The following is a 27,572-nucleotide window of genomic DNA, read 5'->3' as shown; positions in this document are numbered from 1 at the left end:
TCAGGACCACTACAAAGCAAATTAAAAGCTGCATGCAATTAAAAAAAAAAAAAAAAAAAGAAGCAGCTTTCACTAGTACAGTTAGGGAGCTCTTTACATAAAATAGGTACTATACATTAAAAAGGTGAAATTAGTTCTTACCTGATAATTTTCTTTACTCAAAGAAAGTCAAGCCAGTCCACACCAGTGGGTTGTGCACTCTAACCAGCAGGTGGAGACAGAAAACGACGACTCGTTGACGTCACCCTCGTATAGCTCTGCTCAGGTACCAGCCAGTCAGTAATTCTCCAAAAGCAAACTGTGGATACCTACCACTAAACATTAATAATAATATCACATCCTACAAACACTATTAAACTTAACCTTCTGGATTCTTTTCTTTTTAATAACAATGGAAACACTGGATTCAGCTCTGCTTAAAAAGTCCCTTAGGACAATCAGAATATCTTAGAAGAACGGAATTCACTTACCCAATTTGTGGGAACCCAGACGCATGAAAGATCCTAGAACCTTATTCCTTTCTGGGCAAGGATCTAGCAACACAGAAGAAAGTTGGCGGCAGCCCCGGGCAGGAAGGTGGACTACCTTGCCTTACTTTGAGGAAAGGAAATTATCAGGTAAGAAGTAATTTTATCTTCCTCCTCATCCAGGCAAGCCAGTCCACACCAGTGGGATGCTCCAAAGCTACTCCCCCAAAGAGCAGGAGACCTTTTGGGAAAGGCCCTGGCAGCACTGTCCTAGCAAAGGCAGAACCCTCCCGTGCCGCCACATCCAGTCGGTAATACCTGGCAAACGTATGTAAAGAAGACCACGTCACTGCTTTACAAATCTCTCCTGGAGAAAGCAAATGCAATTCTGCATAGGAAACCATCGAATGCGCTCTGACTTGTCTTGGAAGAGGTGTCCTGGAATCCACATAGGCTGCTGACACTACTTCTTTAATCCAATGACCCACTGTGCCCCGAGAAGCTGCCTCCCCCTTCTTCACCTCCCCGGTGAAGAACAAAAAGCCTACCCAATTTACGAAACTCATTCGTAACTTCCAGATAACGCAATAAGTGCCACCGCAAGTCCAATGGCCGCAATTTCCTGTATTCCTGACCATCCATATCCTTATCCAAGGATGGAAACACCACTGACTGGTTTAAGTGCAAATCCAAAACCACCTTTGGAAGAAAGGCAGGTACCATCTGAATCTGCACCTTAACCAGAGTGATAATCAAAATAGGATCTCTGCACGACGAGGCTTGCAATTCCAAAATCCGCCTCGCAGAACAAATAGCAACTAGAAACACAGTCTTCAGAGTCAACAACCTCAAGGAAATACCTCAGAGAGGACGAAAGGTCGGACTTACCAGAAAGGAAAGAACCAGACTGAAATCCCACAAGGGTACCAAGAAATGCAAGGGGGGGTCTACGGTGTTTTACTCCCCTCAAGAACGTAGCCATGTCTGGGTGTCGAAACAGCAGTCTCCCCTGTACGCTGCCCCGATACGCTATAGTAGCCACCTGCACCTTCAGCATGTTCAAGGCTAATCCCTTACTCAGACCTTCTTGTATAAATTCCAAGATTAAGGGAACAGGGACCATAGCGGGCAAAGAAACATGATTCTGACACCAATTCTCAAACACTCAAATATATGCCAAGGTGGAAAACTTGCATGGTTTCAAAAGTGTTTCCACCACTGCTCCTGAGTACCGTATTTCCACGCATATAACCCGCGGGTAATGTGCGTTTTTACCTACCCCGCATGCCCCCCGCGGGGTATAAACGTGGGCGGGTTATCCAGAAAAAATTTTACAGCAGCGGTTAACATCTCTCTCCCCCCGCCCCGGCGCTTCACGCCTGTCTCGCCCTCACAACCATGGCGGAGCTGTAGCTTCCGGTCGGTGACTGAGAGCCCGGCCGTGCGCTCCGAGAGCGGGCAGCGTCCGCCCTGCCGGGAAAAGCCGCTTAGCACGGAAGGAGCAATGGGGGTAAGGCTGGAGGGAAGCGCGGGTTCTGGCCCAGACCTGAGCGGCGCTTCACGCCTGTCTCGCCCTCACAACCATGGCGGAGCTGTAGCTTCCGGTCGGTGACTGAGAGCCCGGCCGTGCGCTCCGAGAGCGGGCAGCGTCCGCCCTGCCGGGAAAAGCCGCTTAGCACGGAAGGAGCAATGGGGGTAAGGCTGGAGGGAAGCGCGGGTTCTGGCCCAGACCTGAGCGGCGCTTTACGGCCTTCCCCTCCCCAGGCTTTAAGCTTGCAAGTCCTGCAAACCGCGCAAAGGTCCCCGGGGTTTAAGCGGCTCTTCCCGCCAGCCTGCTCTCACTGCTCCGTGTTCACGGTCTGATTGTGACAGAGGGGTTCGCATGGAACCAGAAATCGGTTAAATGAACGAATGAATGACCGAGGGATGCGATGCCCCTCGGACAAGCGCCCTGTCTGCCCGCGGGTTATATGAGGAGGCGGGGTATATTAAAACTTTTTTTCATAAATCTGGAAAACCTGCGGGTTATGTGTGTGGGCGGGTTATATACGTGGGCGGGTTATTGTCGTGGAAATACGGTAATCTCACTTTATGAACCTAGACCACTCAAGGGCCAAACCGTAAGACAAAACTGACTTGGATTGTCATGAAAAATCGGTCCCTTTTGTAACAACCCCCCCCAAGAAGAGGGAATTGCCTGCGCGGCGAATCCAGGACCACCAGAAGCACCAGGCTTGGATGTCGCACTATCTTCGCCATCAACTCCTGACAGTGTGCTCCCCAGCCCTGGAGACTCACATCCGTGGTGACCACCAACCAGTCGGGAATCTCCAAATCCATACCTTTTTCTAGATGCTCCCTTCTCAACTACCAGAGAAACGTCTGCCTCACCTCTGGCAGCAAGGCCAGTGTCACATTGTACTCCTGATGGGGATTCCATCAAGAAAGGAGAGAACTCTGCAGAGGATGTATAAGTGCACACTATAAAGGTATGACCCCAACATCTGACCTCAGATCTTCTGAATGCAAGACCCTTGCCTTGCACCTTGTTGAATCAGACACCCAGATACTCCAGGACCTGAGATGGCTGCAGGTTGCTCTTTGCTAAGTTCACTATCCACCCCAAGTGCTGGCAACCATTTGGCACTCTTCCAACAACTTGGCTCTGATTAGCCAATCGCCCAAGTACGGATGAATCATAATGCCCTCCTTTCTGAGGGCTGTGGCTATGACTACTATCACCTTGGAAAAAGTCCTGGGTGTCGTGGCCAAACCAAAGGGCAACGCTTGGAGCTGATAGTACTGACTTAACATTGCAAAGTGCAGATATCGTTGATACTGCTTGCAAATTGGAATATGAAGGTAAGCTTCCGATAGGTCCAGAGAAGTGAGACATTCTCCCTTCTTTACCACCATGATCACTGATCTTAACATTTCCATCCGAAAACGGGTAACCAAGAGGGCCCGATTGACCCCCTTGAGATCCAGAATTGGTCAAAATGAATCCTCTTTCTTGGGAACCACGAAGTAAATAGAATAGCGCCCTGTGCCCTCCTGATCCTTTGGAACTGGAACCACTGCCTTTAGGGTGAGCAACCGTTGCAGCGTGCACTGGACTACAGACCTCTTTTCTACAGAGATGCAGGGGGAAACCATAAAAGCACCACTTCCAAAATCCACTGGTTGGAAGTGATGTGGGTCCACCTCTGAAAAAATTGAGATAGGCGACCGCCTATCTCCTGCACTGGAGCATGGACCCCCAAAACTTAATTGGGAAAAAACATAGGGTTCCGGAGCTGGAGGCACCATCTTTGTTTGGCTTCCTTGGCCAAAAGGAGTGAGATCTCCCAAATATCCAAGACTTCTGACTATTCGAACCTCTGAAGGAGCGAAAACGCTCCGAAATCGCTATTGGCTTGAGAAAATCAGGGAGTCGACTTCTTATCCTCCAGTAACCAAGGAAATCTTGACTCTCCCCATCGATCCACTACCTTCTCTAACTTCTCCCCAAACAACAAGAGTCATTTAAAAAGTAACTTTGAAAGGTTTGATTCTGAAATAGTATTAACAGATCAGTTCTGTAGCCACAGGAGCCTTCAGGCTGCAATCACCAAAGCCACCCCTTGAGCCGCTGTGCGTGCCACATCATAGCCAACATCCACCAGGAAGGCAGCTCCCGGCTCAAGGTATGGGCCATTCTCTCCCAGAGCTTCCTGGGCTAAATGTAACCCGACCCTGGCCACCATACAACAGCAAGAGGAGATTTGGAGATTCATGGCCATCGCTTCAAAGGCCTGCCTCAAAACAGCCTCAATCTTCCAATCTTTAGCATCTTCATGTCAAATCTTTTTATTAAATCAGTCTTTAACAGCAAATACATAGCAGGGTGCTTGATTTCTGATACACCCTACTACAATATCATAACTAACATAACATTATAAAACAGGTAAATCCATTCCCTTCCCTCTCCCCGCATCACCTTCCACCTGAATGGTGGTCCGCTTTGTCACAGCACAGAATAATGCATCCATCTTAGGAAACCAGAGTTGCTCCCTCGCTTTAGAGTCCAAACGATACAATCACGCTCAGGAGCGACCTCCTTTAAAATTAGCTTCAGGTGAACTCCATTCCAAATCTATCAGCTCCTGGACGGCCCTCGTGCAGAGGAAAAAAAAAAACAGGAAGCCTTGCGCAAGCTGATCCTTACAGGGTTTTGCTTCAGATCTTTGGCCACTGCCGGCAAGATCTCCTCACACTCAGTGGCTTTGAAGGTCTGTAAAATTAAACCAGACATATTGTCCCTGTGAAAAAGCTGCAGCATAGTTCTATGAGGCTCAGCATCTGGGGGAATCTCCCGCTCTTCCAATAATGGATCATCGGGATCCCCCTCCCAGGATTCCGGCTCCCCATCTGAGTCTCATGAAGGATCCCCGTCATTGTCTTCTTCTCTGTCCGTCTGCCTCATTCCTCCTGGAAGGAGACAAGGAATCCCTGGAACATTTTCTAGTTCCCAAGGAGGGAGACTCTGAAATGGGTGATCTCTAGCCTCTTCCCGGGGAGCTCCTTGCCCCTGACAGAAGGCATGGGAACCCTTGAAAAATTCTTCCCACAAAACGGCAGAAAGATCCATCCCTGGGATAGGCAAAACCCTCTCGGAGCCCACTCCCAAGGGGATTGGCAGGAGAGGGAGCAGGGAAAACTCCTCAGCCGCTCTGGTAGAAGTTGCCACCACAACCTCTGCCTGTAAAGCAGGGGCCTCTGAGATTCCTTCAGGAACAAACTCCCTTGTAGAGGCATCCCCCTGGGCCTCCACACACTTTTGACACACACTGAGGGAGCTCCTGAGACTAAGAACCCTAACATGGCATGCTGAGAAGATGCAAAGCTTCTTCCCGCACTGCTCCCCCTGATGCCATGCCAAACTCTTTTCCTCTAAAAGCTGAGCAAACGCGACCCATCGCTTGCCTCAGCAGTTCCTGCCAATGAAAATGGTGCCTGCAGCATGTGGCTTTGCCACTGAAACTTTGCCAGTTCTAAAATTAGTCCCGCAGCCCTCCTAAATTGCGTGGCTGCCATCGCAACTGACTGTTGCCCGGCCTGCAAAAGATTGCGCCAGCACCTGCTCCCAGCACTGCTCAACATGTGCTTTTTTTGTTTTTCAATAAACTTTACACAGACAAAACCAGCAAAATAAGACTGGGCAGGGAGAGTAGAGGGAAGAAAGCAGGACCAGACAGAGGACTATGCAGCAGGGCTGAGGCCAAGGCCTTCTTACCCTACCGGATCTCTTCTGCTGCCTGGAGAAGGGCTAGAGCCACAGCTTTCACCTCACTCCTGTCCTTTTTTATTTTTGCTTGTCTCCTGAGATTGGTTCTCAGACACTCTACTAGGGAGGGAGCTATTGCTTTCACCACAGGAGGTCAAACCAGCCAGCTTAATCTTGGCAGGCCAAGATCCACAAGCATGGATGCATGTCCAGCATCTGCTGGAGACGGAGAAAAACTGGCTGGCTGGTGCCCGAGCAGAGCTATATGAGGGTGACATCAGCGAGTCTTTGTTCTCCATCTCCACCTGCTGGTTGGAGTGCACAACCCACAGTGTGGACTGGCTTGCCTGGGTAAAGAGGAAGCCCTTCTTCTTGTTGCCACGTGAATTATTTCTTTCAGCGTGGTCTCTATCAATATGCTCTCTGTGATGCTCTTAACTGCTATTTTGAATAGTGCCAAGAAAAGATAAGCCACTCCCATATCCTACAATGACTTGAATGTCTAACGAAACAGTTTAAATTGAATCCTATACACTACAGGCAGCCACTGTAAAGGAAAATTGGTTCTTTCCTGGTAATTTTTGTTCCTGAAATACCACAGATCAGCCTAAAGGGAGCATATCCTATAATCTTCTCCTAAATTCTTCTCCTTCACTACTCCCTTATTTCTATTCATTTTTGGAAGACTGCAGATTTGCACCTCTACCATCTGCTGGAGACAGAGAAATACTGAGGAACTGCAGGTGGCACTCTTGGTCAAGTAGCAGTGCCTGAAACTGCTGGTAGGGATGCAAAATCCATTTCTCTGGACTGATCTGGAGTATGAACAGGAACTTTCACCTAAAGCTCTTGGATAAAAGGATCACTGCTTTGCTTACACCATGACAGCCAGAGCTAAGCATCAATGCTAAAAATTTGCCTCAACTTATGGTGCCTGGTTTGCAAGCGTGAGCATCCAGATGTACACACACACACACACACACACACACACTACTTACTAGTTTGTCCTGCTGAATGTTAAATATGAACAAGAATCTCCTGGAGACTTTGAAAATGGAAACAGCATTTCTTTTTGTAGATTCAGCTACTTCAAAAAAGTCATCAACTTCTTTCCTGGAGAAAAACAGAAACATTTATGAATTCAATAGGTTAAATCATTATGGCAGACTGCAGCAGGGGATAAATTGCAAGCTCTTTTTGTGAACTTATAAAGCACAAAGAGGCTGATATTCCAAGCTGCACAAAATCCGCTTTATATATAAAAGTTGCATTTATGCGCATAATTTCCCCTTTTCATGAATGAAAAAGACTTTGTGAAATGTTTGGGCTTTGCAAGTAGATAAGTTACTATGCACAAAACTGTTTAAATCATCAATAAATGAACTGCTACAATGCAAAATTAAGCAAAGCAGCTCATTTCATGATGAATTCTGCAAAAAAACAAAAAAAAACCCATCTTTGCAAACTGGTTTTCACAAAAAATGGTAACTACAACTTTTTTGCAAAGTTGCCCATAAGGAAACTATATTTATAACTTCTCTACTGGGTTTATTTGAATACGAGACCCAGAAGAAAAGTTACACAGGTAAAATCACAACTTATGCGTGAAAAGCTGTGCAGCTTGGAATGTCGGTATCTTAGACAATTAACCCTTAGACAAAATACTGGTACTTTTTTCAATGTAGTACTCACGTAAAAAGTAATTACTCATTAGAACTGAACATGTCCAATATTCGTAAAGGCATAAAGCAGGCACAAAGGATGCTCTGGTGGTGGCTAAGTGCTCGACAGAGTTAACTCTATAGGTCTTTTAAAATTACAAATAATTTGTACATGAACACTACTGCATATCATGCGCAATGTGAAATGTTGCAAGAGGGACAATCCAATGACTCAGAGGCAGTGCTGTTCATTTTCATGCAGAGACACCGGGGCTCAACCGCCAGCTCAAGTCATCTGCTCCGTGGACATCAGCCAGGGCTGGAGAGGATGTGGAGGGAATGCTCACAGCACCTGGGGGGGTCACAGTCACCACGCAACAGTGACATTTACTGGCCAGATTTAGGGCCCGAGATTGCAGGGTTCCAGAAACAGCTCATGTGCATGGCCGCCAGCTAAAGGATGGTTGATATAATGACTGGGTAAAGTGAGTCCCCAGCTAAGCACGTATTCTGCTTTCAGAACATTTAAAGTGAAACACCAAGAGGTCAATATTCAAAGCCCATTCAGCGCTATTTAGCCTGATAAACAGGACTTATGCGGCTAAGTAGCGGTCGCCCGCTTAGCCATACAAGTCCCATATGCGGTTAAAATGTACACACATTAAGCGGATCGGGGTGGAACGAGTTAGACGTATAAATATAGGTCTAAGTTTGGGTGCCTCATAGATCAGGTCTAAGCTTAGCAGGGTAGACTTATCCGGCAAAGTGCACACATATACATGTATATTCAGCGGCTTGGCCCTGCCGCTGAATATACATTGAAACTTAGTCGGATAAGTTATATCCGGCTAAGTTACTTCAATGGCCAGCTTTGAATATTGACCTCTAAATTATCAAATCAGGGTAGTTGCAAATGCAGGCTCAATGCACCAGGATCCCAGCCCTGGTTCTGACTGAATGGGAAACCCAAAGGAGCAAAGGAAAATTGGTTCTTACCTGCTACTTTTCGTTCCTGGAATATCACAGATCAGTCCAGAGTCCTGATTTTGCCTCTCTTCCAGCAGATGGAGACAGAAAGTTTTATTGATACTGCCACATAACCTGTGTGCCACTTGCAGTCCCTCAGTATTGATCTGTACCCAAGCCAAGATTCATCCCATAACAATCCTAATGAAATAGAAAACAACCTCTCACAATGAGCAGGAGAAAAGGTGGAACCCCACGCTGTAAAAAATCTGTTCTTTGCAACTCCAAATCAAGAGAAGAAATCCTGAGCAGCTCAGGACAGAAATACAAGTGGACTCTTCCCCTCAAGCAGGGTGGGACTCTGGACTGATCCATGGTATTCCAAGAACAAAAATTAGCAGGTAAGAACCAATTTTCCTTTCCTGTTCATACACGGATCAGTCCAGACTCCTGGGATGTACCCAAGCTTCCCTAATTAGGGTGAGACAGTGAGAGTCCCGATTGAAGAACACTCTCACCAAAGCCCATGGCCTCTGGGGCCTGGACATCCAACCAATAATGTCTGGCAAAAGTGTGCAACAACTTCCAAGTAGCTGCTTGACATATTTCTTGTGGTGACTCCTGCTGGTACTCAGCCCGAGAAGCTGCCTGTGCCAAACTGAGTGAGCCCTCAATCCCACTGGGATAGGACACCCCTTACAGATATAAGCCAAGCTTATTGCCTCCTTCAACCACCTGGCTATCGTGGACTTTAAGGCCTTCTGCCCCTTCTTAGACCCACTTCATAGTACAAAGAAATGGTCAGACACCCTGAAGCTATTGGTGACCTTGAGGTAACGTAACAAAGTCCGCTTCACATCCAGACATCGCAGGTCCCTAGCATGCGGAGTTGACACATCCAAATCTGAGAAAGCCGGAAGATCTACTGTCTGACTCAGATGGAACGCTGACTTCAGGAGAAAGGAGGGTACCATCCGCAAGTAGATCCCAGAATCTGAGATCTTCAAAAAGGGCTCCCTACACAACAATGCCTGTCGTTCCGAAATTCTTCTGGCCAAACAAATTGCTACCAGAAAAACTACCTCCAAAGCGAGGTCCTTCATTTAGTTACTCTCCTTGGAGGCTCAAATTGAGCCACATATATTCCTTTTAGAATTAAATTAAGATTCCATGAGGGGACATATTTTTCACACTGGAGGACACAGATGTTTTGCCCTCCAAAGGAAGTGGACCACATCCGGGTGAGCAGCCAAAGATATTCTATGTATCTTGCCATGAAGACATCCCAAAGCTACAACCTACACCTTGAGAGAGTTAAATGCCAAGCCCTTCACCAAACCTTTCCACAAAAAAGCTAAGATGTGAGCTACCGAGGCCTGAGTAGATCTTACTCTCTGACCCATACACCAGGACTCGAAGACTCTCCAGATCCTCACATAGGACAAGGAAGTGGAGGTCTTCCTAGCCTGCAATAAAGTGGAAATGACATCCGCCGGCTATCCTTTCTCTCTCAAACGCCTCCTTTCAAAAGCCAAGCCTGGAGACAAAAGCGATCCGCTCGATCTGAAAATATTGGACCCAATGAAGAAGGTTCGGCAACTGAGCGAGCCACAGCAGACCGTCTACAGCCAGGTTCATTAGGTCTATAAACCACGGCTACCGTGGCCACTCCAGTGCTACCAGGATCACTTCTCCAGTATGACTTCCTGATTCTTGGAGCTCCTAGGTCTTTTACCAGGATGCGGGCCAAGGAACCCCTGAGTCCGGCCCAACTACTTCCCGGCTACCTTTCTTGCTAAATATGCCTCGTATATAAGGAGCACAAACTTTGACAAAAACATTGCGGGGTCCTCCGATTCATCTCTGAAAGGTTCCCCTCCTTCCTCTGAAATCGGGCTCTCTTCTATTAGCAAAGCCCTGCACTGCCGGAGACAATAGGGAAGGAAGATCCTCCGATCCCTAAACAGCCCTGAAATGCCTTCAGTCGCAGAAAACATGGCTGCCTTTCCCACGCCTTTCCCGCACTTGGTGTGGGGGGAGCGGTGTTGCCAACTTCAGAGACACTCCCGCACCTGCCTTCTGCTTAGATTGCTGCTACAGCACGGCTTCTGCCGGCCCCGACCCACCCTCTCCACCAGAGAGGCAGCGGGAGCAAAGCCCGGAACAGGAAAGCCACGAACGCGCATTGCCGCATGAGCGGCAAGCACTGCCATGCACCATCCAACAGCAGCAACAAAAAACACCGCGCCGGCAAAAGGAGGCCAAACTGCGTGGTCAACAAGCACCACCGCGCTGGCAAAGAAGGCCTGACCGCATGGCTGACAAGCCCTGCCGCCTGTCCCAGCAGAAATCGAGCACTTTCAGCTCCACCCGCAGCCTTCCTGGCTGCTATAACACTGCAGATATTCTTCTCTTTTTTTTTTCCACCCCCCCCAAACTTCAATAAAAATCCACCAAGAAGGCAAAACAAATAAAGGGTACTTCCCTGTGGCAGAAGAGCTGCGGGACAGGAAAATTGGTTCTTACCTGCTAAGTTTCGTTCCTGAAATACCACAGATCAGTCCAGACAAGTGGGTTTATTCATCCCTACCAGCAGATGGAGGCAGAGGTCAAAACTTTGGGCACTGCTACATATCCGAGAGTGTCCCCTGCAGTCCCTCAGTATTGACCTGTACCCAAGCCAAGATAAATTAATAACAGGGCGAACTACCCCTGAAGTGGATAGCCACCAACCAAAGTAAACATTGAAACTCTAGAACATGTTAATCTCAACAGATCTTTGAAACCTTCTTCGTATGAGCCCAAAAGGCCCAGGAGCAGAACAAACAGTCTTTCGGCACAGATCCCAAGGGTGGGCCTCTGGACTGATCTGTGGTATTTGTTAAAAGAGGGGCTTCCCCTCTATCTAATTACAGAATGAATACCAGCTTCAAACAATAATAAAGAAAGAGGTTTATTGATAAAGGTAATTAATAGAGGAAGGCGGACAATTCCTCTATGGAGCAGAAAAAGATACAGAGAAGGCAATACAAGCAAAGGTGTACAAAGTCTGTTCAGAATCTGCTCAGAGCTCCAAGATGTGCGCTTCAGGTTTATAAGGGTCTGGGGTCTGCTGAATATCAGTCATCTGCATAATCCACACCCATTACCTTTAATAGCCAATCGATATATATTTTAACATGTGTACATTAGCTTGCTCTTACTTATAGGCCACAGGCCTCTTCTTATCAGTTAGAATAACAAACTTAGTTCCATCCTTCCAGGAATGATGTCATCCGTGCTGGATGATTCTCTGGTAAGTTCAGTGATCATAGTGCTTCACAGTGCTATAACTACATGTGTGCAGGATATATGCAGTTCACTATTCTACATATTACAGGAATGAAAATTAGCAGGTAAGAACCAATTTTCATTTCCTGAACATACCCAGATCAGTCCAGACAAGTGGGATGTACCCAAGCCCCCCTTATACCGGGCGGGAACCCGAAAGACCCGCTCTCAGTACACAAAGGAAGCCGCCTCTGGAGCACGCACATCCAAATGGTAATGCTTGGTAAAAATGTGAAGCGAAGAGCAAACCGCAGCCCTACATATCTCCTGAGGAGAGACCAGTTGACACTCAGCCCTACGCCGCCACCTGAGCATGAGTGGAATGAGCTTTAAGCCCCACCGGCACTGCGCAGCCCTTAGAAACATAGGCCGAGAAAATTGTTTCTTTCAACCAGTGAGCCAAGGAAACTTTAGACTCTCTCTCTCCCTTCTTTGATCCCCCGAATAATACAAATAGATGATCAGACTGATGAAAAGACTTGGTAACCTTCAAATAACGCAACAGGGTGCATTGCACATCCAAAAGATGGAGATTCCGGCCCATAGCGGGATCCCGAGACCAGTCAGGAAACCCCCGGTAACTCCACTGTCTGATTCACATGAAAAGCAGAAGCCACTTTAGGGAGAAATGAAGGCACCGTACGTAAAGAAACAGAGTTGGACAAAATCTGCAGGAAAGAATCACAGCAAGAAAGGGTTTGCAATTCTGAGATCCGTCTAGCCGAGCAAATGGCCACCAAAAAGACAGTCTTCAAGGTGAGGGCCTTTAAAGATACTCGAGCCAGAGGTTCAAAAAGATCCTCGCAGAGAACTCAACACATCAAATTAAGATTCCACTCCGAACACATGTTCTGTAGAGGGGGATGCAGATGTTTAACACCCCTCAGAAAACGCACGTCAGGATGGGAAGCCAAAGACTTGCTCTGCACCATCCCTTGGAGGCAACCCAGAGCCGAAACCTGGACCCTAAGCGAGCTATAAGCCAATCCTTTGGACAAACCCTGCTGCAAAAAGGACAAAATGTGTGGGACGGAAACCAGCAGCGTGTCCAAACCCTGTTGCCCACACCAGGAGTCAAAATCTTCCACACTCTGGAATAGGCAAGGGAGGTAGCCGGATGTCTAGCCTGGAGGAGGGTAGCAATAACAGACTCCGAATACCCCTTCAGATGCAACTGCCATCCCTCAAAAGCTAGGCCGTGAGACAGAAGCGATCCGCCCGATCCAAAAATAAGGGACCCTGACGCAGTAGTCCTTGTACGTGAGCAAGACACAGCGGCTCATCCACGTCTAGATGCACCAGATCTGCGAACCACAGGTGTCGCGGCCACTCTGGCACTATGAGAACCACTGAACCTGGCTGAGCCTCTATCCGCCTGAGCACCCATGCTATGAGGGGCCATGGTGGAAAAACATAGAGAAGGATTCTGGACGGCCACAATCACACTACAGCATCGAGGCCCACCACCCCAGTCTCCCTCCTGCGACTGAAGAACCTCTCTGTCTTGGCACTGGCTCTCGTTGTCATGAGGTCCAGCTGAGGGGTCCCCCAATGGGCACAAATATGATTCCAGGCTTCCAGGGACAGTTCCCACTCCCCCAGGTCCAACTGCTGCCAGCTAAGGTAATCTGCTTGGATGTTGTCCACTCCTGCGACGGTGAGACAGCAATACCCTCAAGAACAAGAGCTGAGCTTCTCGAGCCACGGCGGGACTCTTGGTTCCCCCCTGGCGGTTGATGTATGCCACTGTCGTCCCATTCTCTGAAAACACTATCAGCATTTGATCACAGACCAAAGGTAGAAACACCTGACGGGCCCTGTGTACCACCCATGTCTCCAGCTGATTGATGAACTACAACCATTCCGACATAACCAGATGCCCTGCGCCGACTTGCCCAGACACATCGCCCAGACACAGGCCCCCAGACCTGGAGACTGGCATCCTGGTCACCAACACCCAATCCCAGACTTCAAGGGGCATTTCCTTCTCCAGATTGCACGTCATCCACCATGCCAGACTGAACTTGGCCTCCTTTGATAGGGGCAGCGGCAGAAAATACTGTTCCAACAGGAGGCTCCAGCAGGACAACAACGCCTTCTGTAGGGGGCGCATATGAGCAAATGCCCAAGGCACCAGCTCCAACGTTGAAGCCATCGATCCCAGGACCTGTAGGTAGTCCCAGACTTTGGGAACCGGGAGGTGAAATAAATGAGTTATCTGAGCCTGGATCTTGACCACCCTGTCGGCAGAGAGCAACATTCTTCCCTGATGAGTGTTGAAACGGGCACCCAAGTACTCCAGGACCTGAGAAGGCACCAAGTGACTCTTTGGCAGATTGTTCCAGCCCAGCGACTCCAGAGGGGAACAGACACGGAGGACTGACCACGTACACTCCTCCTGGGACTTTGCCCCGATGACCAATCGTCCAGATAGGGGTGCACCAGAATCCCGTCTTTCCTCAGGGCCACCGCGATGACCACCATCACCTTTGTGAAGGTACGAGGAGCCGTGGGCAAGGCTGATGGGAAGGACATGAAACTGAAAATGCTGACCCAGCACCTTGAAACAGAGAAACCTCTGATGGGATATGCAGATAGACCTTGGTGAGATCCAGAAAGGTAAAACACTCTCCTTTCCGGACCGCCGCTATCATGGTATTTAACGTCTCCATCCGAAAACATGGTACCTTCAAACTCCAGTTGACCTTCTGAAGGACCAGGATAGGTCGAAAGGTGCCCTCCTTCTTTGGAACCGTGAAATAAATGGAGTATCTTCCCTGACCTTGCTCCAAAGCTGGAACAGGGGCTACAGCTTCCAGACTTAATAACCTTTGGAGGGTCTCCTCGATGGCTACCCTTTTGCTTTGGGAAAAACAGTGCGACTCCTGAAAGACCTACCTGAGCGGGTGAGAAAACAAAGATGTAACCTTCCCTGATGACCTCTAGCACCCACTGGCCAGCGGTGATCTTGGTCCACTCCTCGTAAAAAAGGGACAGTCTGCCCCCAATCGCCAAATCTGAGGAGTGCACCTGCCTGACTTCATTGGGAAGATTTGAGTCTGCCCGCTCCCTGAGCGGACCCGCCTGTAGAAGACTTTCCAGAACCTCGAAAGGACTGCTGTCTACTCGAGGGCTGTCACGGCGTTGAAGATCCGGCGATTCTGCCAGAGCGAAAACATCTTAACTCTCTAAACCAGGGTCGAGGGGAAAAAGGCTTCCGTGCCGACTTCTTATCCTCCGGCAGCCTGTTACCCTTGGTCTCCCCCAGAGACTTCGTGAGTTGGTCAAGGTCCTCTCCGAACAAAAGCTTGCCCTTAAAGGGAAGGTTACATAGCTACGACTTGGATGAGAGATCCGCCTACCAATTGCGCAGCCACAACAGCCGTCTTTCTGCAACCACCGAAACCATGCTTCGCGCTGTGGTCCACACAAGGTCATATAAAGCATCGGCCACATATATGAGCCTAGAGTGGAGACAGCGTTCCTGTGGTTTCTGGATCCAACATAAACAGGCGTGCTGCATCAGACTGGCACAGACCGCCGCTCGGAGCCCCAGAGCGGACACCTCAAAAACCCATTTAAGCTGCACTTCCAGCTTCCGATCCTGCACATCCTTCAGAGCAGCTGCCCCGGCGACCGGAATTGTGGTCTTCTTGGTGACCGCTGACACAGCAACATCCACCTTCGGGATTTTGAGTGTATCCAAATGATCCTGCAGCAATGGATAAAGCTTCTCCATCGCCCTCCCCACTTTCAAACTGTAGTCCGAGGAGTCCCACTCACGGCTGATCAGCTTCTGAATCTTCTTAGGAATGGGGAAGGCACTGGGGGGGGGGCCTCCGCAGACTGTCCAACATCAGATTAAGTCCTTTGTTATCTGACTCCTCCAGGGAGAGCTTAACCCCCAATTCCTCCAGCACTTGGGGGATAAGGGGTCACAACTCCTCCCTCTTGAACAGGCGGACTACCCGCGGGTTATCGCCCTCTGCCTCGGACCCCTCAAAAGCTCCCTAATAATCCTTAGGGTCATCTGGGTCCTGGGGATGCCCCCCCATCTGGATCAGCATCCAGATCCCCTGCCGGAGACCTGAGGGTCATCTGAATCCTCTGAATCCCTGGTATCCAAACCCAGACACACTGAGCGGGGTCCCTGAGGTTGCTCCTGCGGACCTCGACGGGCCGCCCCTCTGTCTCTTAGCAGGGTCTGCTGGGCTATCTTTAACATGCCTCTTCCCAGTTTCCCTAGACAGGAAAGACTCGTGGAGCTTAAGGACGAATTCGAGCAAGAAGCCCCTCTGGTCCCCCGAGGGCCTTTCCAGGCTGTCGGGACCCGGCCCAGACGCCCCTTCTGCACGCTGCTGGACAGCGAAGGATAGAGGGGGAAGGAGAATCCCTGGAGCCCCAGGATTGAGCCCCCAAATCCCCATCTACAGGGGAAGGACCTCAGGCCTGAAGGCCTTCGCGATTTTGAAGGTCTGGCTGAAGCACCCTCCCCCCCCCAACCCCCGCACACTCCGTGCAAAGGGAGAGGGGATTGAGATAGGTGGACCACACTCCGCAGGCCTGGTAGGCCTCCACCAGCGGCCTATCCATCATCTTGTCTGAAAAAAAAAAAAACAACACACCTCCAGTTGCTGAATTCGCAGGGAGGAGGGGCGCACCTTGCACCTGCCACAAAGCAGGAACTAGAGGGCGCACCACTGCGAAGTTCCCACCGGTGCAAAGAACAAGCGCCGACGCCACGGGAAATGCGCATGCTCGCTGCCACTGAGCACAGATATCAAGAGGCACTTTCCCCTGACTGGAGGCTCCTAAGGCAGCAAAGGCCCATCCTCCCCACCCCCCCAGCACCGCCCAGATCCTCCAGGACCGACCCTTGACAATCCTGCCGAGCAGAGCGCCTGATAGGCAGCTCAGACACTCAGTCTGAGCTATCACTGCTGCTGAGCCTCCTAGATTTTTTTTTTTTTTTTTTAAAGAAACCCCAGCAGCTAGAAAGCATAGGAAAGAAAAATAGCCCCAAAGGGGGATATTTCCCTGAATCCCAAGGGGCAGGCAGAGGAGGACTTTGGGACCAACTGAGGAAACCAGTCCCCTGGCTGTCCGTGGTCCCGGGGTAAAACCTGCCAGGGGTATACAACCCCTCCCACCCCCCTTCGCCCAGCTCAACCCAAGGGATGGCCCTCAACAGGAACCTGGCACCTCAGGGAGCAGAAATCTTCCAAACACCTCTACCAACTGCTGGAGGCAGAGAAATACTGAGGGACTGCAGGGGGCACTCTCGCATATGTAGCAGTGCCCAAAGTTTTGTCCTCTGCCTCCATCTGCTGGTAGGGATGCAAAACCCTCTTGTCTGGACTGATCTGGGTATGTTCAAGAATCCAAACATTCTCCTGGGGGGGAACTGCCCCCCCCCCCCCCGGCGGCAAAAAGACCAAGCCAGGCAAGGGTCTCCAACCCCCTGCTCATCCACCTCTACACCAGGAGGGATAGCCCTACCAGGGCCTAGCAACCTCCTGGGAGGAGTTGAGGAGTTCCTCTGAATCCCCCCCCCTTTTTTTTTTTTGGACTACAGGGATTGACCCTCTACCATCTGCTGAAGACAGAGAAATACAGATCAATACTAAGGGACTGCAGGTGGCACACCAGGTTATATGCCAGTGTCAGTGAAATTTTCTCTGTCTCCATCTGCTGGAAGGGAGGCAAAACCCAAGAGTCTAGACTGATCCACATATGAACAAGAAAAGGAAATTCTGAGACAAAACAAAACAAATATAAGAATATAAGATTTGCTATGCTGGGTCAGACCAAGGGTCCATCAAGCCCAGTATCCTGTCTCCAACAGTGGCCAATCCAAGTCACAACTACCTGGAAGTACCCAAACATTAAATAGATCCTATACTTTTAATGCCAGAAACAAGCAGTGGCTATTCCCTATTGATTAATAGCAGATTATGGAGTTATCCAAACCTTTTTTAAACCCAGCTACACTAGCTTCCTTAACCACAACCTCTGGCAACATATTCCAGAACTTGATTGTGCGATAAGTGAAAAAGAATTTTCTACAATTTGTTTTAAATGTGCTACTTGCTAACTTCATGGCGTGGCCCCAGTCCTTGTATTATCCGAAAGAGTAAATAACCATTTCACATAAACCCATTCAAATCCTTTCACAATTTTGTAGACCTCTTATCATATCCTCCCTTCAGCAATCTCTTCTCCAAGCTGTACAGCCCTAACCTATTTAGCCTTTTCTCATAGGGGAGCTGTTCCATACCCTTTATCGTTTTGGTCACCCTGCTCTGTACTTTCTCCAGTGCAACTATATCTTTCTTGAGATGCAGTGACCAGAACTTCAGACAGTATTCATGGTGTGGACTAACCAGAGAGTGATACAGAGGCATTATGACATCCTCCATTTTTATTTGCCATTCCCTTCCTAACAATCCCTAAGATTCTGTTTGCTTTTTTGACTGCTTCAGCACACTGAGCCCATGATATCAATGTAATATCAATTATGACGCCCAGATCTTTTTCCTGGGTAGGAACTCCTAAAATGGAACCTAACATCATGTAACTATAGCAAGGGTTATTTTTCCCTATATGCATCACCTTGCATTGTGCACATTATATTTCATCTTCCATATGGATGCCCGATCTTCCAGTCTCACAAGGTCCTCCTGCAATTTATCACAATCCACTTGTGATTTAACTATGCTTAATAATTTTGTCTCATCAACAAATTTGATCACTTCGCTCAGCATACCTCTTTCCAGATCATTTATAAATATATTAAAAAGCACTGGTCCACTCCATTGTGGCATTCCATTGTTTACCTTTTCCACTGAGAAAATAGACCATTTAATCCTACTCTCTGTTTCCCGTCTTTTAACCAGTTTACAATCCACAAAAGGACATCACCTCCTATCCCATGACTTTTTAGTTTTCTTAGAAGCCTCTCATGAGGGACTTTGTCAAATGCCTTTAGAAAATCCAAATACACTACATCTACTGGTTCACCTTTATCCACGTTTATTCACCCCTTCAAAAAAATGTAGGAGATTTGGCTGTGTCCCATTAAACCATGTATATCTAAATGTTTTGTGATTTTGTTCTTTAGAATAATCTCTATGATTTTTCCTGGCACTGAAGTCTAGCTCACTGGTTTATAGTTTCCCGGATCACCTCTGGAGCCCTTTTTAAATATCAGGATTACATTGTTGCAAGATTTTCTTCCCATTTTACAGTATCAGTAGTTATGTAGTTAGGGAAAGATTTGTTTAAAAGGAATGAAAAAAAAAAGGAGACCTACCTGATCTCTCTTTGAAGTTGACATCTGCTGAGAAACCTTCTAATGAGAGCCTGGATCTGAATTGCTGCCCGTTCTCTTTCTTTCAGCCCCTTCCTCTCTTCACGCGCTTGACGAGCTTTGTCAAGGAATTGGGCCTTTGATAGCTGGGTTGCACTGAACATTTTTGAAACCTGAAAATAAAAATGTAGCCAGCAACAAGTATTTTAGTGCTGCTGTACTTGTAGGTAAATAAAATAAGTTTTAAAATTGTAGGCTCTAGTTTTAAAAAAAGATACTTCTCATATTTGAAAGAGGGCTCTTTTTTTACTCAGACACACACACACACAAAGAAAATCACTGCACGATTTTAAGTAAAGTGAATTTAGACTGTATGATTCAGAGTATGCTTCCAGCCAGAGGGATTCTTAATGCCCATGTGATGCCCAGAGCCCTAAATGAACAGTGCCTTGCCTGTAAATGGTGCCAGGTTGTGGCAGGCTTGGAGGAGGTCTGCAGAAAGGGTTTTTGCTCCGTTGTACTGATGCCACTCTGCTAAGGCCTTTATGCAACAGAATGCTTCCTTTCACTACCTAAAGAAAGAGATATTCTGCAGCCCCAACCATGAAGTCATCTTAATACGCTTTTTAAAACAAAATAAACATGATCTATGAAATCCTAGATTATATATATATATATATATATATATATATATGTCTTTAAACAACTGTATAAAGCAACTTATCATCTATGCATATGACATCCAAATAAAGCATTAAATATTCTTAGCAGGTAGAAGAAAATACCCTTTTCTTATGAAAAATAAACTCAATGAAAAGTTGTGCCAAGCAAAAGATCAAGATTTTACATGAAAGCTACTTTTCTACAGATCATTTGTTGTAAATGCCTCATAGAAGGTTGTTTAAAAAAAAACCCCAAGATATTTCAGCAGTGAGGCAGGCATGGTCACAAATTATTCATGTGGGATGTTAGCAACAGAAAGGAAAGCAGAATGAATAAGAAATGTCATCCTGTCATAAGAGACAGCTCTACGGAGCATGTTAAAAATATGCAGCGCTTAATACAGCCAGAGCTAGTGATAATAACTGGCTCAGATATTTCTGGGTTTGTTTCAGTCTCAGGAGCAGAATCAGTGAGGTTCAGCCGCATCTAAAAACAAAACAAAACGAAAAACCAAAACTAAAGTCACCTGGTCCTAGGTGAGCCGAGGAGCTCGCAGGATGGGTGGCAGCCTCGGCAGCTGCATCGGTATGGAAGTGTTGTTTTTGAGGACTGAGGTGTCGCTCGAAAACTACAAATACTAAGACAGCAGTAGTCAAGAGGCCACCGAAGGAAAGGCAACTACAAAATGGGCTCAGGCGAGTACATAAGTACATGCTGTTCCTGGGGTCCTTAGCATAGCTGGGCACATGTTGATGATGTCACCAGCAGCCACCGTTTCCTCATAAGCACAGGCATAATTGTAGTCCTAAAAAGTGGACTACAAAATATTAAAATGTACCCACTTTGGATTAGGAATGTAGTACATGAATAAACGAGGTATCGTTTTGAAGCTAGTGGAAAGCTTTATCCGAAGAAGATGTTTTGTGAGAATATTAATTAATTGGTTGGGTGGACAATGCGCTCCTTTCAACATTTGCTCGTAGGACTGCTGTTTTTCTGTTGAAGCAGTTTCAGTGTTGACTAAACAGTTGCACTAATTTGAGTGAGAGACAGACTGAGACCGTGGAAGAACTGCGTCATTGAGGGGCAGAAGCTAATTGGTCGAGAGGGAAAGACGGGAAGTGCGTCACTGAAGGGCGGAAGTGCTGGCGACGTCGTTGTTCTCTCCGGTTCTGACTGGAGAAAGGGTGGTTCCTTCCTCTCTAGCGCCGTCTCTCTCGCGGTTTGATGGTGAGTAGTGGACTTGCTTTTCTTCTTTCTTTTTATTACTTCGCCCTAGCGTTTCGGGTTCGTTTTAGCGAGGCGCTTTCCTCTGTGGCCAGCTTCGATGCTCAGCTCTGCCGAGTTGGAAGCTGCAGTGCCCCGTGCTGAGCGCCTGCAGTAAGAGAACAGGACGCTCACCTCAAAAACTGAGCTAAACTTAATAAGCGGAAGTATTTGTATCTCATGTGAGAGTAACCAACATCGTTATATAAATATTTTATTTTAGATCAGTCTTAACCTCTGTTATTTTATTTATGGTGGACGCCGAGAGTTATATTTTCTGATTATTGTTTATCACCTAATTCTTTTATCCTGTTCTCGGGATGCCTTTAACAAAAGCTGATGCTTTTGTTATTTTGTCATTTTCAGCTGAAATGAAAAGGACGGTGTAAGTTCCACAGGTTACTGAGCAGATGGGACTGAAAAGGAAAGAAGAATGTGAACAAAACGAGTTGACCCTATCTGCAGGGAGAGTAGCCTCCATGTCCAGGGGACCAAGCAGCGTCTCTCCTGGCTTTACCCTAGCGCATGTAGGAAGACGCATTTCTGTCTTCCTTATGTTGCGAACCCTAAGAAAAATAGAACTGCCTGCATGCAATGGGGTAAAACCATAACTGGCTCAGCTTGGTCTCGCTTACCTCACGCCCCTTCTACCCTTTTATTGGATATAGTGCTGTATGGGCAGCCTACTCATCAGGCATGACTTGTCAGCCTTCAAAATACCATGCTCAAATTGTGGTATTTTTTTAGATGAGGTGGGACAGATGCTGCCAATTACATCCGATGGGATATTCCTACCTTGTATGGGAGCACAGGCATCCATGCTCACAGTCCCTATGGTAGCTTTGCTCCTTTTCCCACAGGTTTATCATTTGTATACCACATATTAGATGTATATAGTACTGTACAGAGATATGTAAAGGGCCACATCCTAGTTAAGATGCACAAAATAATATGATATTTTGAGCTTATGGTAAGACTTTAGATCCAAAAGAATTAAAGTAGTTGGTTGTAGGTGGAATACATTAAGGATAAGTTGAATTGCATAACGTTGCAAGGAATGAGGCCTATTAAGAATCTGCATAAGAAACAGCTAGTGAAACTGGGAGTGCAGGAACTGAGTCCTGCCCATAGTATAAAAATTCTGTCAATTATAATAGTGCTCAGCACTATTATGGTGGAAGGTGGAATGGCATTGGAAGTCAGGAATGTGCAGAAGGAGCAATGGCTTCAGGAAGGGAAGTGGGGGTGCAAATGGGAGTATAGGGCTGAAAATTGCTATAGGCAAAGAGATTGAAAATGAAGGACATTGGGTAACCTGTATAGAACAGCATTTACAACCTAAAACAGTCGTGGTTCAGTTGCATCAAGGCTCCAAGAAAGCATGAAGAGACCAATATTGATGGATTTTGCCCATACTTGGGACATACATGAAAGGAGGGTTGTGAGATTGGTTGGAAGACCTCAAGAAGTTGGTGTTGGGTTGCATGTAGGAATTTTATATGCACATCTACCAAAAGAGAATGAATCTCAACTGAGCAGACTGGGTGGGCTTTTTTGTTTTTTTCTGCCCTCATTTGTTATTTCTTGAGGATTTTGAGCTTTTAGTAAGGGGAGGGGATCCAGGGACCTGATACATTTTCGTGTAGTGACAGCCTTAAACATCTGCCTTGTGCTGCTCTGAATGGTGAAGTACAGTGGTTAATGAAGCATGAAGCCTGTGTGGTGGAAAAGATAAGAGCAGGGAAAGCTGATATGTGGCTGACAATAACTGAAATAGTATACCTTATCTGTTAACCATATTCTCCCTTTTGGAGAGTAAGGCAGTATGGACATTGAAATAGCAGTGTGCAGGTGGAACTGCTGTGGCTGGCTGTTATGTCACATTTAGTAAGAGCATTTCATCTCAGCCATTGCACACAACCATGAAAAGATAGAATGTAATCACAAAGCTTATGTAGTGATTTGGGGTTTCTGATAGAATGAGAAAAACATTCAGGTCTTACTCTTTTTAAACTGTCTTTTTACACTGTCTTCGAGGACTGAAACTCTTATGTAAGGCTGCTGGCTTCAAGGTTATGGAACTGGACATTGTAATGTGTCCAGCCACTACACTTACTGCCCAACAGCCTCACCTGGATTGTAGCATTTTCTGAAATACTAGAAAATAGTCCATTTGGATTCCTAAATTCATTTTGTAAGCTGCAATAGATAAAATAAAATTGTGGAATGTATGAATTGTTAAATTTTGTAAACTTTTGAAACTGAGGAGAAGCAGTGAAAAGCTTAGCCGTGACTGGTACAGGCAACCCTTGAATGTGCTGTAGAATAGATAGAAGTTACTGAACAGTCTAGGACAATTGAAATAACCTAGAAAATGTCTCTTCCCTTCAGCTCAGGAGAGCCAACAATGAAAAGTAGTTAATGTTCTCCTAGGGAAGATTCAAGAGCACATTGTTCAGGCCCTGCTAAACTGTGCGTGATGAAACTGTTCCTTTACTTACAGGAAGAGATGTCCGGAGAAAGTGTGGTTAGCTCAGCGGTGCCGGCAGCTTCCACTCGCACCACCTCATTCAAAGGGACTAGCCCAAGCTCAAAATATGTTAAGTTAAATGTCGGCGGAGCCCTCTATTACACCACCATGCAAACACTGACCAAGCAAGATACCATGCTGAAGGCCATGTTTAGTGGCCGAATGGAAGTCCTCACAGACAGCGAAGGTAAAATCAGGATTTGCATCTGTTGCTGAGCAGTCTTGGGGGGTTTTTTTCCCTTTTGCTAGTTATATTTGTATCTGTTAGGATATGACTTGAGAATTAGCATCAGGTAAGACGACAAAAATGGTTGCATTTCTGGAAAAATTTCAGAACAGAGGCAGATTGTGTCTGCAAGAACTGTTTAGCAGGCAGTGTATTTAAAAAAAAAATCTAAATATCTGTGAATGTTCTTTAAAATGAAAACATTAAACTTTTTTATTTTTGTGTGGATAATTTTAGCAAGCTACTTAATTAGAAACAGGATAACTGGCATCTCTGCCTTTCGCAGCAGCTGCAGCCTTTAGGATTACCCTAGGATCAAGCAGCTGCTCTACCATAGGAGTGGCTTTCCGACTACAGTCGGCGGTATGGCCGGTCAGTCACTTATCTCCCACTGCACTAGCTTCATCAGCACAGTAATATTTGTTGGTTGAGTGAATGTGGAGCGTGAACCAGCCCTGTTCCATAAGCCCCATCTCCCACAAAATGGGGTTGGGGCCATTGCCGCTGTGAGCATGTACTGGGCTCAGCCTCGCTGCTAAGGAAGTCTGCGCATGAATATAGGCCTGTCCTTAGCAGTGCGGATGGAAATGGCTGGGCAGACTGGATGGGTTAATTAATCTTAATCTGCCATCTTTTACAGTGTTACTATGTATGTTACTATATGCAGGGCCCAGTTTGGATTTTCTGGATCTGTCTTTGTGTGTCTTGTTACCCCGTGGCTGCTCTGTTGCAATCAATGAGAAACTTTTATATATTTATTTATTGCTGAGAGATAAGTATTGCACCATGCAGTGGAAATGTTTAGTCAAAAGCGGTGGTGCAGGATTGAATTATTTCATTAGATCTAAAACAAATGTGTTCGTCATGTCATTAAGACCAGAGGAATTCGCCCACTGCTAGTGGCAGGGTCTTCATCACTAAGCAATAGCTATTGAACTGGAAGAACCATCCTGAGAGAAGACTACCATCTACTCTGTTTCTTGACCCTTTACTGCAAACGCTAATAAAATAATGTAGAATAGTAGCTGCAACCCAGTGAGATTTCACCAGGGACTATTTGGGCCCCCTTCCCCAGCCTGAGCCTGGCATTTTTCCTGCACCTCTCCTGATCATCATCCTTAGCCCTCTTTCCCTGTGCTTCCCTCCAGGAGTCCTCTTCCTTGCTGCCTGGCCATTGTACTACCACCCTCGAGAGAGGCTGTCTTTCAGAGACCATGCGTTAGAGTACACAGCACCCCTTGACGGTCACAAGCAAATCAGCATAGATAGACAGTAAACCAGCAGCAAATGTGTATTGTATATAGATCTATAAATTGTACTGCCAGGTGACTAGCACTGTACCAGGTTTCCTGATGATGACATTTTAACTGTACAGAATATGACTTGTCTTGTGATAGAGTGGGGGGGGTGTTCTTACTGAAATTCTGGCTATATTATTGGGTAAGTTTCAGCTCTCATCCACTAGCTTATCTTCATTCATTTTTTTATATACCGATATTTGATCTGAGATATCACATCAGGTACTGTAGGGTAAAGTGACTTGCCCAAGGTTACAAGGAGTGACAGCAGGATTCAAACCCTGGTTCATAGCCCACTGCTCTAACCACTAGGCTATTCATCTTCCTCATGTTGTTCTTGATACTAGAAATATCCACAGGATATCTAGAATATTCAAAGTCCACAAATATCGAGATTGGCAAAGATTTCCAATTTTATTTAAGGCAAGGGATGGCACTGCATGTTAAGGAAAAGTCTTTCCACCCTCCCCGACACGGAGCCGCGTTTCTAAGCTGAAAATGAAGCAGCCAAGCTTAGAGGTCCCTCCCGAGGCAGATTGCCGAAACGCGGCTCCGTGTCAGGGGAGGGTGGAAAGACTTTTTTTTTTAACCTGCAGTGCCATCCCTTGCCTTAAATAAAATTTGGAAATCTTTGCCCAATCTCAATATTTGTGGACTTTGAATATTCTGACAACCCCCCCCCCCCCCCCCTTCTTTCTTGTGGATATTCCTCTCTGGGGTTTTTCACCGTTTATCCATGCGGTATTGATACTAGACTCAATCTAAATGTTATTGCTCACATCAGGTTTGCCTTTAAGAATAAAAGTTATTTTCTCTATTAAAGCAATTTCAAATACCTGCTCTCTCCAGTATGACTTTCCTTTTATGAGTCATTATGGCAACCTGGTGTAATATTACGGAGAGCTATTTCTTGTTATAAGATACATGTCTTGTCTTTACCTTGACAGGCAAAATATGTTTCAGCAAAATAGCTGGATGTATATATTTTTGTCTAATATGTCACTAGTGCCGGATTGATGCCTATTGGGTTTCCTTCAAAAGACTTTCTTCTGTTTTGTGCCTGTGGCAAATAGGCCTGTTAGAACAGGTTTGCCCCATGGGACTTCTTCAAAGATTTGCAATAATGGGATTGCGCTCTTGTAGATCTCGTCCCAGAGAGGGCCAGTGCCTTCTTGTTTGATCATTTTATATTCTGGCACTAAGTAATGAGGCACAACCTAGCAGGAATTTACTGTAGTAGTTTAGACTATGTAAAATGATCCTGGCATGATGGAAGCAGCCTCTGCAATAAATGTAAAACCGAGCGCACATCTGCCGCTTTCTCCCTTAGCTCCTTTCTGCCCCCCCCCCAGTTGTACACAGGGGCCGAGAGAATGAAAATAATGCTCGTGGTATTTAATTCTGAATAATAGCTAATCAGCAGCTGTAATGAATAGAAGGAGATGTAAATTATTCATAAAGGGCTTTTCCTGCTTTGTATCCATGGGGAAAATTCTATGCCTAGCCAAAGTTAGTAACTGGGGGGGTTTGTTTTATTTATTTTATACTTTTGAAAGTTCAGTTAAGTAAAAACATGTGCCCTAACTTTTCTTTCATTTTTTCCCTTATTTGTCCAAAATATGAATCCTTCCCCACAAGCATTTCCTGAGTGCATTCTTGAGCCTGGTCCCAAGTGAACAGACTCTGTTAGTAAGGTCTCTGTGTGACCTCACCGAGTCCTGACTCAGCACGCTTGAAGTTCACTCATTTTTAATAACAGGAAAAACCCCATTCTTTGTTTTGCTTTCCTCCTATGGATTCTCTTTCCAGTTGTTTCATTGTGCATGATTGAAAAGGTTGGACTGGAAGGTATAGCGTGCGGTTGCCATGTTTAGTGCTAGGAGAGACGTGTGAGTGGATTTCTCCTACCCAGATCCTCTCAGGACCAGAAACTGCTACTTTCTGTTTATGGGTGTTTATGCATAAAGCATACAATATTTAATTCTATGCTACTTACAGACAAGTTTCCTGTCTGGAAGATAGGAATTAACAAGAGACAGTAAAACAGCAAAATAAAAATACATCAGTTATCTTTATATTAGTAAAGAAGATTTCATTTGTATGAACATCTTTTCAGTTAGACCCAGCATGTTCCTTCCCCAGAAGTATACCTGTTATAATAACTTGGCACGTGTCAAAATATTTGATATCCACTCATTGTTAGCCTAGGGCTGTAGACCCAACCTGTGCCAGGCCTGCCCTGAAACCTTACCTAAGTGGTATCACTCGGCTTCACCAGGGGGGGCTCCCTGTGGTGCCAGGGCCTCAGGCAAGTTGCCATATGTGCTCCCCACTTAAACCGGCCCTGGTGATCACCAGGAATAGCTGTCACATCACCTCTGAAGTTTGATGGGCATGTGGCCAGCTACTGATTAAAACTGGGAGACAAGAATTTATAGTTGCCATTGTCTGCCTGGCTGTTGGGTTTGTGTGTGTGAACACCCATATGTGAATCTTTTTTTTTCTCTGGATTGAATGCACTAGGGATTAAGTTAGTAATATTTTATTCTACAATCCTAGCTGTACTTCAGCAAGAACTTGCACCCAAAAT

The 27,572-nt window shown here is 46.4% G+C and overlaps 2 protein-coding genes across 5 annotated transcripts in view; one reads left to right on the top strand and one right to left on the bottom strand.

The window, feature by feature from the left end:
- The window catches only part of UBE3B (ubiquitin protein ligase E3B), a 125,376-nt gene extending 104,968 nt beyond the window's left edge, over nt 1-20,408 (bottom strand). Inside the window, exons 1-4 of the mRNA XM_029620092.1 lie at nt 20,189-20,408; nt 19,453-19,588; nt 19,003-19,172; nt 6,732-6,846 (exon numbers count right to left, since the gene is read on the bottom strand). Coding sequence (XP_029475952.1) covers nt 6,732-6,846; nt 19,003-19,163 — 276 coding nt within the window. The 5' untranslated portion in view covers nt 19,164-19,172; nt 19,453-19,588; nt 20,189-20,408. The remainder of the gene's footprint in view (nt 1-6,731; nt 6,847-19,002; nt 19,173-19,452; nt 19,589-20,188) is intronic.
- Nucleotides 20,409-20,721: 313 nt separating this feature from the next.
- KCTD10 (potassium channel tetramerization domain containing 10) overlaps nt 20,722-27,572 on the top strand; it is a 53,234-nt gene continuing 46,383 nt past the window's right edge. The window contains exons 1-2 of one of the 4 annotated variants that reach the window (XM_029620088.1): nt 20,722-20,892; nt 23,432-23,645. In XM_029620088.1, the coding sequence (XP_029475948.1) occupies nt 20,890-20,892; nt 23,432-23,645 (217 nt within the window). In that variant the 5' untranslated portion in view covers nt 20,722-20,889. Of the gene's footprint in view, nt 20,893-20,963; nt 21,111-23,431; nt 23,646-27,572 lie in introns of those variants that run through there. The other 3 variants (XM_029620089.1, XM_029620091.1, XM_029620090.1) reach the window with 3 other exon arrangements.

Source organism: Rhinatrema bivittatum, chromosome 11 (assembly GCF_901001135.1).
Source record: "Rhinatrema bivittatum chromosome 11, aRhiBiv1.1, whole genome shotgun sequence".
Taxonomy (NCBI): domain Eukaryota; kingdom Metazoa; phylum Chordata; class Amphibia; order Gymnophiona; family Rhinatrematidae; genus Rhinatrema; species Rhinatrema bivittatum.
The sequence above is the reverse complement of the archived record's forward strand: the minus strand, read 5'-3'. Positions and strand labels throughout refer to the sequence as shown.